Source organism: Parastagonospora nodorum (assembly GCF_000146915.1).
Source record: "Parastagonospora nodorum SN15 chromosome Unknown scaffold_20, whole genome shotgun sequence".
Classification (NCBI taxonomy): Eukaryota; Fungi; Ascomycota; class Dothideomycetes; order Pleosporales; family Phaeosphaeriaceae; genus Parastagonospora; species Parastagonospora nodorum.
In genome coordinates this window covers 717778-732577 of record NW_001884568.1, presented here as the reverse complement: position 1 = coordinate 732577, position 14800 = coordinate 717778, and the positions used below count along the sequence as shown (strand labels likewise).

The 14800-nt window shown below is 38.4% G+C and overlaps 2 protein-coding genes across 2 annotated transcripts; both read right to left on the bottom strand.

Annotated features, from left to right (window-relative positions):
- Positions 1 to 8833: 8833 nt before the first annotated feature.
- Positions 8834 to 10529, bottom strand: SNOG_11934 (hypothetical protein; the record flags this gene model as incomplete). Its single annotated transcript, XM_001802117.1, has 2 exons — positions 8834 to 9166; positions 9273 to 10529. 2 exons carry the CDS (start codon positions 10527 to 10529, stop codon positions 8834 to 8836), a joined length of 1590 nt encoding a protein of 529 aa, XP_001802169.1.
- Positions 10530 to 10743: 214 nt separating this feature from the next.
- On the bottom strand, positions 10744 to 12104 carry SNOG_11933 (hypothetical protein; the record flags this gene model as incomplete). The annotated part of the gene is made up of 2 exons (XM_001802116.1): positions 10744 to 11943; positions 12024 to 12104. The coding sequence occupies 2 exons, from the start codon at positions 12102 to 12104 to the stop codon at positions 10744 to 10746; spliced, it is 1281 nt and encodes a 426-aa protein (XP_001802168.1).
- Between the last annotated feature and the right edge of the window lie 2696 nt (positions 12105 to 14800).

Genomic DNA, 14800 nt, shown 5'->3' with positions numbered 1-14800 from the left:
CGCTAGTAGTATAAGCAACTAACGCTAGTGCAAAACTCTATTAGTTCTTTTCTTATTCTTTTGCTAACATCTATCTATAGAATTTATAGCATTAAAGTATAGATGCTAGTTTATTATATATAGACGCAAACTTAACATAGAAGATTATCTTTTTCTATATTGCTAGTTCTGCCTTAATATAATTTGCTATATCTATTATACTTATATGCTTATTTAGTAGTATTTAAACTTCGTATTAGATATTGCTGTAGGTAGTTAGTTCGCGAAAAGTATGCATATTACTTAAGATGCCTAGAAGTTAGTAAGCTTCTCGTTATTCTTTAACTAGAATAGTAGCTAAGAGTAGAGTAATCTGTATTACGTACTTAGTAATAGTATATAGATTAAGTAGATAGAGCTAATAGAATATATTAGAAAGTAGAATATAATAGAACTTATCTACTATAATTTGCTCTAATTTTCTAGTAGCGCTAAGTCTCCTAATTAGCGATACAAAGCTGTTGTTTACAATACTCTCTAGTGTTATAAAAATAATAGAAGCTATTTTATTACAGTATTCTTTCTTCTATACTAACGCTTAGATGCTTAGCGCCTTATACTGCTTCTTAAGATCTATCTATATAGCTATAAGAGGTATAAGAATAATTATTATACTATACTTAGGAAAGTAAGCTAGAAGAAAGAATATTAGGCTTTTTCTACTGCTAGTTTTAGCAATATATAGTATAATAACGTTATCTTATATAATACAGCGAATAACTTATTCTTGCTATCCTCTAAATCTCGAAAATTAGCTATATATAGTGCGAAGAAGAGTAGTATAGTTTACGCCTATATAGTTAGCAACTTTGCATATAAGTCTCTAGTCTATTGCGTTTATTTACGTTGCTATATCTAAGTTAAAGTCTTCTAATGCTAGAGAGAAGTTTAGAGCATAATGCTACTATATAGATGTCTTAAAGTATGCCTTAGCTATATTATATTTTTAAGAGAATATTCGTGTTACGTTAACTGCGTAGCAGATATAAGCTATCTCTGCTAAGTGCTCTGCCCTGTATTTTGCGCGCTTCTACTTTAACTTTATTAAATATCTTCTTAACGTCTTCTTTAGATAGTTCTTTAAGGTTAGAACCTATACTCTCTAGTTTATAGCTAAAGGCAACGATAAAGTAGCATAATATGCTTATATTAATTTCTTATCTTATCTACCTGCAAGTTGCTGCGTAAATAACTTAACTAAGTAGAAGTAAGTTATAATGCTGTTTTCTATTAATATTAGGCTAAAGTAGAGCGCTTATAGCTTAGAGGTAGTAGTAGCCTTAAAGGCTTAGTATTACTTTATATTATAGTAAGATATAAAATAGTTAGATAAGCTAAAGATACTAAACTAGTATGCTGCTAACTTCGTAAGATAGAAAGCAGTATATTATCTTAGTTAACTTATCTTAGTTATAGCCCTTATAGTATTATAGGACGATAGTAACTAGTCTATTATAGAAGAATATATTTCTTATTCTATTATTAGCAGTATTCTCGTGTTATAGGCTAAGAATCTTAGTTTCTTAAGTAGATTATCTACTTATAAGATAAATAATATATAGTAGATAGCTTAGAAAGGTCTAGACTAGATTGCAATAACGCTAAATTTGCGCAGAGTTAGTTAAATCTAATATAATGTACTCCTTAAACTGCAAGTAATCTTTTAGTTCTACTAGCTACTATCTAATAAAGCCTTCGCTATATATAAGGCTTAGGTTTTCTATAGAGAATACTATATATCTAGAAGTTATCTTTAATAGGTCGTTAACTAGAGTGCTCTATAGAATAGTAGGCAGTTCTAATTGCTAGTGCATAAAAGCAAGCTTATAGAGAATCTAAGATGCTTCTTTATATTTATTCTATACTGCGTTAGAGAATTAAGATAATGTTATGCAAATAGAGCGTATAGTAACTATATTACTATTCTAATATATAAATGCATCTAGATTCTTGCTATATTAGAAGCAGCTAATATACTAGCTAGTTATAATAATCTAGTTTATTAGTGTAGGATACTCTGTAGTAAGGTAGTTATAGATCTATATCTTAAATCTATTAGCTATATTATAATTAGTTTCTTTAATTAACGCGTCTAGCAGAGGTCGTATCTGCTTCTATTTAGTAATAAGGTCTTTAGCTTTAGCAAGACTAAGAGCCTCTATATCTAGAGCTATTATTAAGTTATCTAGATATATTGCAGCGAAGATATTCTAGAGTTCTTAAAGACTAGCAAAGCGTATAAGTTTTTTAAGAGTAGAGAAGTTAGTAGTAAAGTTGTATACCTCTTAGAATCTGTATCTTATAAGTAATAAGGATAGAAAGGCGATAGATATAATAAGCGCTAGTTTAAAGTTAGTAGAGCAAGCTGTTTATTAAATAAGAGATAGAAAGAATTAGTAGCACTGCGCTTTAAGTATATTTAACTTAGTTTAGTTATGTTATACTATAATAGTTTCTTAGCTTATTACTTGCTATTAGAGAGTTATTATAAGTGTTATCTATGTATACTATTATCCTACGCAGAGAACTAGAGTTAGTAGGCATATAAACTCTTATATAAGTATGCAGTAAAAGAATATAAATATCTTTTATAGAAGCAGTGCATAGCAAAGGTTAAAGTTCTAGTATATCTCTAAAGAGAAAAGAAGTATATCTATTATATTCTCTTGCATAATATAGATACGCATAAATTAAGATATTTAAGATATAACGTTTTGCTATATATAAACTATAGCCTTTACAGTATTATATAGAAGGTGTAGTTTAGGTTCTTTTTTATTATCTAGTATAGCAATATACTTAAGCGTCTTCTTCTATATTTTAAAGCTACTAAAAATCTGTAGAAACTTAGTATGCGCGATCTATAGGTTAGTCTTAACTAATAGTATATTTAGGATAGCTCTTAGGCGCTCTGCGCGTTTCTCTTTAGCCTACTGCAATGCCTCTTATAGTTATATTTATAGTAGAGCGTTAGTAGCTAAGTTAGATTAATTAAGACTCTTATTCTTAGAGTTAGGTATGCTAGGTTTATAGTTTAAGAGCGTAGTAGAGTTATTATTTATACTATTAGTTATTAGTGCTAGTACTTTAAAGTAATAGATAAGAGTATAGTTAGTAGCAGCTCTACTGCTAATACTCTAGAAGAAGCGTTAGCTGTAGATTATAGAGATGTTGCTATTATACTATTGCTCTTAGTTTAGTAAACTATCTTCTAATATATATTATAGCCTATATTCTTTATAGAGATAGTTAACTAGGTTCTACTTAGCAGACTTGCTATAGTTAATATACCTATATACGTTGCATTAATATAATTCTTTATAGAGTTTTAACTCTAGATATGCAGAAACAGCTTCTGTATACTAAGAGAAATCTAAGTATTCTCGCTTTAAGAGTATGTTTTCTGCTAGTTATTAAATATAAGCTTTAATAGATTAACGTTATTATAGCGTTATATCGCCTTAGTAGTTATTATAGAAGTAGTATTTAACACTACGTAGTAAAAGAGCATGTTAGTAAATAGTATATATAATAATCTTATATTAGTAGTTAATAATAAGGTAATTAGGATAAGATATTATAGTCTAGTGTTTAATAGTGTTAGTAGCATCTATAGTATTTTAACTTCTATCTATAGTAAAAATCTATTACTATGCTAATTTTAGCTAGTTAGTATAGTAGTCTTTGCTAACGCAGATGCAACTTTAGCAGCTCTATACTATATGCATCTTTAGCTTATATGCCTTATAATGCTGCCTTCTATCCTAAGGTTAATGCTAACTTTATCTAAGAGAAATAAGAAGATATATACGTTGCTCTACGATACTTTATTAGAGTTTAGGTTAAATATACTAATTTATATAGCGCTAGAGAGCTATAGCGAGCCTGCGCACGCGTTTATTTTGCTAACGCTAGAAACTATACTGCGCTAAATTTACTAGCGCGTTAATAAGCATTAGCTTATGCGCTTTATTAACAATATATATAATAACTCTATTAACGAGATCGTAGTTCTAGATAATAATGCTATATCTAATAATATAATAGCTAGCTACAAAAGCGCGTCTAAGTCTAAGCTCTGCGCACCTGCTAAACGAACGCGTTTGCTAAAAGAAATATCTATAAGATAAGCTAATAAACAGTTAAAGGATAAACTAGATAGCGCTATTATGTAAACTATAGTAAGTACGTAGAATTAGGCAAGTGCAAAGTAAGATAAGGTGTTATATAGCGACTAGAAATAAAAGTATTATAGGTTTGCGTAGAAGTTGCTAGGTGCAGGCATTAAGGTAGTTAGAAATATAATAAATAAAGCTACAGTAATTAGAATAACAGACTGCTTAAAGAACTAGCAGTTAATATTAAGAGTATAGAGATCTTAGCATTCTACTAGAAAACGTCTGTTCTCTAGAGTTAAAGGCAAGCTTTCTATAATTTATGCCTATAATAATTCTAGTAATAAAGTAGGAAGTAATCCTTTTAGTATCTATCTATAGAGTTAACTAGTGCTATCTTAGCAGCAAAGCGATAAGATTAGCAGTTTGCATTTAAGTTGTGCTAAGGTAGATAAATTTGTAGATTTATTTAACGCTGCTAGAAGAAGTTAGATAGTTAGTATTATTAAGAATATATAATATTAATAGATCTTAGCTGCTATATATACATAGTATAAGACTCTAGTTATATTAGTCTAAAAGCAGGCGAACTTAATAGGTAGCAGAGATAGAGAGTTTATAATAGTAGCAAAAGAGCAGTTATTTAGATCTATATATTAGAGCTAAGAGAGCGAGCGCGCAACGCTAAAAGAGAATCTCTCTAATTAGAAGATATTTAAATAGGTTCTAGAGAATAGGCAGCAATAGTCTATACTAAAAGACTAGTTTAGTATTAGTATTTTTGCTTTACTGCTGTAAAGCATAGTGTTAAACTACTTTATAGAATAGAATCTACTAATAATAAGGTTTCTTTAATAGGTTAAGATAGTGCAGTTATGCAATATAACTATTAAACTAGTATTGCAACGTATTAAGAATATATACGTATCTTATATAATAGATAGTACTCTGCCTCTACCTTTATAATTAGAAGAGGCAACTAAGAATAAGTTAGTAATTAGAGACTCTACAGAATTTCTTTTACCTATTAGTAATAGTTAATGATTAGTTAAGAAAGTTAGAGATAGTAATAATGTTAGCGCAATATAGTATAGCATAAATATATAGGTTATTAGAGATAGCGTTATTATTTAATAATAGTTTGTATTAAGAGAGAGAGGAGGTAGGCAGAGTTATTCTACTTTCCTTTAATGTTACTATAATAAGACCTAGAATATCTCTAACGACCTCTTATAATATATTAGCAGTAGCTATACTCTACTTATATGCAATTTCAGCTACTAAAAGATATTAAAATACTTAACTCTATTAAAATATTGCTTAACTCTGTTAAAATATCGCTTAACTCTGCTATAATATTGCTTAACTCTGCTATAATATTGCTTAACTCTGCTATAATATTGCTTAACTCTGCTATAATATTGCTTAATTCTGCTATAATATTGCTTAACTCTGTTAAAATATTACTTAACTCTATTAAAATATCGCTTAACTCTGCTATAATATCGCTTAACTCTGCTATAATATTACTTAACTCTGCTATAATATTGCTTAACTCTGCTATAATATCGCTTAACTCTGCTATAATATCGCTTAACTCTTAAGTGTGTATAGGCTAGCTTAGCACTATTATTAATCTAATATTAGAAATCCTAATATATATAGCAGTTCTTAGGTTTTTTAGCTATCTCTACTATCTTCAGCTTATCTCCAGATTTTCCCTAGATTCTGCCTAGCTTATCTTAACTTTGCTGCTGCACTGCTACTGCTAAGGATTTTAGCTACAAAGAACACTAACATTCTCTTACAAACTTCAACGCCCTGCAACTTTACAACGAGAAGAGCTATAAAAAAGATAGTTGCAGATCTAAAATCGCCTCGCAATTCTGCACAATATAGCCTACTAGAATATATCTGCAAAGTACTAGAACGTTGAGAGAAACTGCGATGAATGTCAGAGTTTTGATGTTCCTTCACCCATAACTTCAAAGCCTTGCATCTCAACGAGTATTAGAGCTATGAATAAACCGTTTAGAGATCTGGATTCCCCTTGTAAAACTGCACAAAATGGCTTCTTAGAAATATATTATTTCCCCCTAGAAGGTTATTCATTTCCACGTTGCATTCTTACAACATAGCGCCTTGCTAAGGCTTATTCTAATTAGCTAAGCTCTGCATTCCTACTAGAAATGCAGGTAGACTTAAGGACAGATTATTTATTTCTACGTTGCATTCCTATAACATAGCGCCTTGCTAAGGCCTATTCTAATTAGCTAAGCTCTGCATTTCTACTAGAAATGTAGGTAGACTTAAGGACAGGTTTTTAGAAAGATATAGAGGTTATTAATCTTATCTTATTAGAAAGTAAAAAGAGTAAGAGATATAAGAGCGTTATATAGTTATATATACTTAAGCTTCTATAGTTAGTAGTTTTTACTATAGAGTATAAGTAGACTAAGTAGAAGCGTAAGAATACTCTATGCCTAATAATCTAATACTTATCTTTAAAGCGCATTTAACTAGATATATAGAAGTAGCCTTATCTAATATACTTATATAGTAAGATAAAGTATATCTAGATCTTATATTATAAGAGGCGTAGTAATATTATACTTCTAGATATCTTAGATATTAATACGTTAGAGTACGCTATTCTAAGTTTATTATATTTTAACTTATACTAGTTACTTAATAAAGTAGAGCTAAGTTAGATTAATATAATATTTATTACTAATAGTAATAGCTAGAAGTCTTAGGCGCTATAAGCAGCGTATATATATTATAGAACTTAGGTATTAGAGTAATAGCACTTTCTACTATGCTATAACTTAGTAAGCTATATATATAGAAAACTTATATTACTTTTTTATAAAGATAATATCTTATAGCTTACTATTCTTACTAGAAATCTGCGCTACGCAGACTAGAGCGCAGTGCTAGTAGAATATAGTAAGTATATAAGCGCAGCTAGAGGTTCTCTCTATAATCTTATTTTTATAATTAATCTACTATAGCATGCAAAACTATAAAATATATAGCTAAAGTTTTAGTATTAGCTTTATAAGTACTTATAGGCAATAAGAATGCTAGAAGATATTATAGAATAGCTATGCTAGTATAACTTTATAGCATGCTTAGAACTAAGCTTTATATAAATAAGGTATAGATAGTTTTCTTATTCTTAGAATACTACTAATAATAATAGTAACTTATAAAAATAGCTAACCTCTAGTCTATAAAGGCTAGCTATAGCTATTATATAATAGAATTATACGCTACTAAAGAGTACTATACTAAATATTAAGTATATTATATTCTTAGTAGAGCAGCTATTACAGCGATTTTTATTATAACTATAAAAGGCGCTTTAAGGCAGAGACCTAGCTGCTAGTAAAGATAGCTTATAATTAGATACCTTTTATATCTACTTTCTATTAATAAATATAGTAGCTACTGCGCCTAATATAGAGAGATAACTTAATATATTTAGGCTAAAGTATTAACTAGGCAATAAAAGCAGCAAACTATTAGATTAGATATTAGTTAATATACTTCTAGGCTTATTACTATTATATAGTAAGGTTCTTTATGCATAATAGTAAGATACGCAGAGTTAAGATAAGTAGTATACTTTTTAGAATTATATAATTATTTAGTTTTAGCATAGATAGTAGCCTAGAAGTATAGTATTCTACTTATAGAATTGCGTATAAGTAAGCTAAAGATTATAGAGCTAGATGTATGTTACTTAGCAAAGAATATCTAGAGCATATAAGTAGCATATTATAATAAGAAGTAATAAAAGAAAAGAGATACTTTAGTTACTCTATAGTATCTGCACTTTAGAGTAGATATATATATAGTATAAGCGCAAAGTAATTAGTTCTTAGAACTAATTACCTTTTATATAAGTAGTAGCAGTAATTAAATTATATAGTTAGAGTTTTTAAGTAGCAGTAGCAGTAATTAAATTAGTTCTAGAGGTTAGAGTTAGATTTACTATTCTAGAAAGCGCTAAGAAGTAGAACCTCTAACGTTAAGCCTATTTAGGCACGATTTAGGCTCTTCTTATTATATTCTCTTAGCTAAGTTTTAGAGAGTAGATAAAGCAGGTTTTAGAGATAAGAATTTTCTTATAAAAAGTAGAAAACTCTAACGCTAAGCAAGTTTTAGCGAAAATTAGGCCTAAAACCTCGCCTTATATTAGGTAGGTATGCATAGGCTAGCTTAGCACTATTATTAACTTAATATCAGAAATTCTAATATATATAGGTATAGATTAAGTTAATTTAGAGTTTATATTATATAATACTTATCTATAACCTAACCTATACTTATTTGCTATCCTAAAAAGATCTATAGAGAGTATAGAGTAATTTTATATTTTATACGTAGTATTCGTAGTGCTAAGAAAAAGTAGCTAGCTTAATAATATAGCTAGGTCGATGATAGAATACGTTATAGAAGAAGATTCTAAATTTAATGCAGCTACGTTATATAAAGAATCTATAGAAGATATAGAGTAATTTTATATTTCGTACATAGTGTTCGCGATGCTAAGAAAAAGTAGCTGTCTCGAAGGAGTCGCCGGCTTGATAGTGCTTTACGTTACTTATCTGCTACTCTGTGCAGTGCAACACCAAATACGAGCTTCTTCGTACATACACGCTGTCTCGCGTTTAAAAAGCGCACTCGTACGCCTCTGGCTTCGTCGCATCAGCATCCTTCGAAACGAGACGCGTCTTCATTGGGTACGGGCACAAGAACCTATCATACTGTGTTCCCTTCGTATTGTTGAAGCTCACGGGCAAGGTCTCCGGCACGACCTTCTTCTCGACCCAGTCGACGAGCGCATGGAACGTAGCGGGAGGCTTACCGCCGGCAGCGCCACCATTGCAATGCCCGAGCCCAGGGACTTGGAAGTAGCGGAAGAAGTCATCCACGTTGGCATCCAGGTCCATCACGCGACGGTAATAGTCGTCAGTTCCCTTGTGCGGGATGATGCCGTCAGCCTGAGAGAGAAATTAGTAGGAGCTTCCAGGGGAAAGGCGCAGTGGCTGAATGGGTAGTTCGTGTCGCATTCGACGAGGACCAAAGAGCGCATGGAGGGGAACTTACCAAGCCGTGAAATGTTATGAGCTTGCCACCGGCCTTCCGGTACTCTGAAAGGTCTGGGTCCGCAGTCTCGATGATGGATTCGTACTCCTGGAGTGACGACTTGAAGAGACGTGTGTACTCCTCTACCGAGCTGATCTGCGTGTATTCCCACTCCGGATCTTTTTTGACGAAGAACTTCAGCCATGCTTCACCGAGAAAAATAGGAGCTCCGGTACATGTACCATTCGCATTGCATGTGGTTGCCGCAAGGGCTGTCCGGAATGGGGCACCGTCCAATCCATCACTGCCGGCCAGATCGCTCGCGAGGTCAACGCCGTACCAGATGAACTCGCCGTCGGGTCCTCTGGGGCCTTCCCACGTAGCATTTGCGATGAATGCAGCCCCTTCGCTGATGGTGACAGCCTTTCCAGTCGACGTACAGTTGCGAGTGCTGGCAACCATTGTGAATGGGTCGAAGAAGCACTTTTCAGTGTCGGAAACAATGCCGTCAATTACGCCGTCGAGTGGGTCGCAATGAGCAACTGCAGCCGAGGTGATAGCCTCGAGCTCACACTTTGTCGGAAATTGGTTCGTCATTGACATCATGACCTGCGCCCATGCCGTATGGAAGAACAAACGGTTCCAGTTGATTGCCGGTGCTCCTGCTACAATACCATCGTAGGCTGCAGGGTAGCGCTGCGCGAGCATGAGGCCTTGTCGTCCACCCTGGGAACATCCGTTGAAATAGGAAAACTTAGCAGCCTGCCCGTAGAAAGACTTGGTGACGTCTTTGGCGATGAAAGACTGGTCGTGGAGAGACTTGGAGGCAAAATTCTGTAGCGTATACATATCGACATTGCCAGGGCTGTTGAGCGCCCATTCATCAGGAAGAGGTGCTGAGCCATAGCCAGCATCTGTCGTCGAGGCTACATAGCCCTCGCTTATTGCTTCGTCCATGAAAACGTAGGATATAGAGAACCGGCCAGCAACCCAGCCTCCACCTCCTACGGCTTGCAGGCGTCCGTTCCAGTCGTCGATTGGCAACCACGTCTCGACATTGATGTTATCGTTCTGACCTTCGTGGGTGTATGTTACGGTGACGTTGCAAAAATCGAGGCCGAGCGCGGCGGGAGTAATGCTCTGAGTGGCCGGGTCATAGGCTCCCGTGTAGTTTTGGACGAGCGTAGCGGTGAGGCCCAGGATATGGGCGCCGAAGACGACGGGGTACGCGATGGCGCTGGCGTTGCAGGCCGAAAATGGAGTGGTGAGGTTCTGCATCGTGTTGGGGAGTGGATGAAGTGGAACGAGAGACTGTGGCTGGATGATGGATTGAAGCGTTCGCAACATTGCTCATATAAGTAGTAAGAGGATACAACAACACTTGCTGAGTTGTCTATAGTATCTGTTCTGGCATTGCGCGCGTGTGCGCTTGGTGGTTAATGCGCGTAGAAAGACGAATACGAGAGAAGATATACGACGTATTCCTGATTGGCTACGTATCGCCGTGGGATTGCGCTAGCGGCCAATCGAGGTAAGTCCTCCAGAAGGTACCCAAGAATCTCGAAATCTCCTCGATGAGTATCCTGCCGACGTTGCCGACTAGCCACACCCGGCGTCTTCGATGCAAAAGAACCGCGTAGTGGGCAAGGATTATAAGCGCTTCCGGCTTGCACATAGATAAAAGTGCCGTGAACTCGCTAGAGAGGTTAATTGGAAACACCCAGAGTAAACCATTCTCAGGCGGCTGATTTGACGGCTTTACCACGTCTTGTTCTGTCTGGTATACGACTGTCAGCTGAGATACGGCCGCACTACAAACCTGTCGAGATTCCTCGCTCATGTCCGCGTGATCTAGCAAGTTGGACAGGCGGTCAGCTACTGCTACTGCTGTCCGGTTATTGCAGGAGAGTGCATGATCAATGGCACTCGTGGTTTGCTCTAGAAGAGGGGCAACGCTGGTCTGGCTCAGAAATCTCCAGGATTGCGATATGATGGCTCGAACTCCTCGATGCAAGTTCATGTACGTAATGAACGCGTCCAAGACTCCGCCGGCACCCACATCAGCATTTCCAGCGACATCAGCAAGGTTGTACAAGCCAATCAGGGTGGAGAACGACATGATAGACACGCAGTTGTCTACCGTAACTTCGATATATGCATTATTGAAGGCGCACAATGCCTGCGTTTGGAGAGCTCTAGCCTCCTCGAGATGCCAGATCGCCTCTTCAGGGCTTTGGTAGCTAACATGCATGGCGGAAAGGGCCAGAAGTTGGTATATGGTATATGGCTCTGACAGAACCGCTGGCATAAGGGCACGTGCTTGCCCATTGTCGATCGACCCCGTTTCTTTGAGGCTTGGCAACGTCTCGAAGATGAAGTGGCTGAACAATTGCATATGTCGCAGGCTGAAAGAGAGGTCTGAGCCATACGGTGACGACGATGCCGGAGAGAGGAAAGACAGATCCACGGAAGAGACTACGGCTGGTGACGGCGTATTGCTGTGCTCCACTGCGCTCGGTACACCTTGCGACCTGGATCCGGCGGTAAAAGATCTTGATGAAGCTGGTTCAGAAGGAGCATACGGCGATTGGCTGGATACTGCGCGTTGAAATGAGTCTGGTAGCCGCTGCAAATACGAGCAGGTGCCATCATCGCGCGTGCAATTCTCGCACGTGGGCTGTGCCTCATCGCACTAGAAGAATCAGCATTCTTCGTATTCCCAGTGCTACCTGAGTAGATGCAGGAACCCGCTCTCAAGATGCGGTTGCGTACCTTGATGTGGCGTCTCTTGCACTCCTGACAGCCGAGCCGACTTTTTCTATGACTTCTTCGAAGTACCTTCCGCGGAGGCATAGTGGACTTTGGCAAATGCGAATGTGATTGGCGAAGAGAAGGGAAATAAGGATATGCAGACGCAGGAATACGGAAAGCGATGAAGGAGTCTTGAAGCGTTGGATACGGATACGCTGACTAACTGGCGCACTAGCTTAGCGTCGGGAGTGGTAACTTCCTCGGGGAGATCCCTCTTCGATTCACCGGACCTGCACCAATTTTGCCGCAACATGCGTCATGCAGAGCGCCCGTCGTGGTTTAGTACGCGTTCGAGGCTAACAAGACTGCGGTTACTGTGAGCTCTATACGGCGTATTGTAAGGCAAGGCGATTCATGTTGTGGTCGCAATGGCCGTCGCCCAGCATCATCATTTGACCACCTAATCCCGCTGAGGTGCGGGCACAGCGTTACGCTCGCGCTCAGCAACGTAGCCTCCCTGGTCCACCATAAAGAATACGATAATGCGCTGTCTTCTCAATGTCGCAGACAAGGAGCCATAGCCAAGGCAAGCGGCATACGTTGTATCCAGCGACTGTGCAAGTTATATTCTACAACCTCCGGGCCTCGAATCCGATGAGCCGAGGTGTGCGCTCGAGCAGGGCAACAGCGGCATGGCGCGCGCCACACCGAACCTCCAGTCACTCAAAGAAGGGTGACGACTTTTGGGCCTGTGTAGTGAGACGACGAACTCGACCTGTCGCCATTCATGAAAGCTGTGTCGTCGCGCCTGGAAGTCTCGCTCGTAGGCTCGTGAATCCTGAACACCGTAGCCGCTGCGACTTATGTGTACGTCCCTTCAGCATTGTTGACTGGTACGATAGCAATGCCCGTATGAGGCGTGATCCTAAATAGTTTGCAAGAGTCGTGCACTTCGACGTTGAACCACAAACTGCTTTTCGCAAGTCTTTCGTTTGCTATACGGACTTTACATCTTCTCCCGGTTTCTAATAATTTAGGCGATAAATCAAAGACAGCAGTGACCGGCGCCATGATCTTTGCGAAACTCTTCGTTAGTTCTCCGAGCGGGTTGATTCCCTGGGGACAAACGTCGCATTCCAGTAAATCTGCGCATGGCCAGGTGTTAGGGTCATGGTCAAGGAGATTGTATACTACGGCGCCTTCGACAAACGCAAAGGACCAGGTCGGAGCTTCCCAAGGGTGGGCTCAGTGCGGCGTCTTGGGAAAGAAGACGTATTCATCCCAGTTGGGATCTTGCAGCCGCCATAACAAACCTTGAAGGAAGAAACTCTTCCAGATGTCGGCGAGGCAGACATCGCCAGTGAGATTTTGTAGCGCCGAGGTTACACCAAAAAGGGCTGGAAACTTGTCGCAGGAGGTGTACTCCTCGATCAACCGCAACCACACGCGCCATGCGGGGTTGAAGGCCCGAAAAGCCTCTGCCTACTGTGATTGCTGGGTGTGTTGGAGCAGTGGCGCATCCTTTACGCTCTGAGACCTTGCGCGATTCGTTTGTGCGATAATGGTAGCTGTCGCTAAGACAACTGGAGATGGCCCATCAGAACGCGCAGTAGCCTACACCATCCTTTAGATCGGACAGGCTGTTGTGCCGTTCGACAAATGCTTGCGTTTCATTTCTGACTGATTTGGACAACGGGAACCACTGGAACTCATCGACCACGTCGCTGTCCCCCCGGACAAGCTTGAAGATACTGCGGATGGGCAACGACTTGCATGTACGACAGAGTGTCATATTTGCTATGAGAGTCGTAAAAGGATGTTGCGATGAGCGTGGTATGGAGTAGACGGCTGGTGCCTAGTGAGAATGCTTTGCGGGACTATGAGGTGACAGCGCGGTTAGTACGTGGGTATCGACTTCTCTCCATATGGTCATGTCTCGAGGTTAGCGACTGTCCAGGTGGTCTATTTGATTTGATGTGAGCTCTAAACTACACGATTGAGCCAGGCGCGATGTGTGCATCATGTGAAGATGCGAGGTGCTTGCTCCGATCGGAACCCAATTCCTAAGGCAAGATCGAAACTTCGCGCGCGCACATTCCTTGCTCCCTAGCCATCACATAATGCTCGTCCAAAATGGCTCAGAGACGAGAAGACTAATTATTCGCCTGTCTCACGCCCAATACGATAGTAACAACCTCTCAGTTCTGTTAAGAACGCTCGCATCTATCGATCAACAGGAGCCTTTGCTGCCTAGCGTTCGCTTCTCTAATTATCTTGGATATGTTTGTGATCGACGTTCTGCATTAACTTCTTAATAGCATAAGCTTCTAGAAGGCTTTTGCATTACTAATATCACCTCTAAACTTCGTCGCAAAGCAAACAAAGACATCACCCTTTGTCCGGTAAAGGTAGAAAGAGCTATATGCACGCCCCAGCTTCCTGTAGGTCTTACTATAGCCTCGCTTGTCAGTTCTGCTTAGGCTGTAGTGCTGTCTCATATCAGTGGTAAAGAAGACCTCTTAACAGACTGTTCAGTTTGAACTTCATACTAAGTTATATTTAATAATGAAAGAAACTATCTACTGATTGAGCTTTAGAGATATACTTAGGGAATCTAGTCTAAGCGCTGCTTAGACGTTGCGAATAGTGCGCTAAGTCTCGCAACTAAGGTATTATTGTGGAATTTACCGATTGGGCTTCAACTCGTCATAGGTGTTCGCGCAACTATAAGGCAGCGCGGCAGGCTCTAGCTGTTTAGCGATCGGGCAACTATAGGACGCGTCGCATAGTTGCAGCGA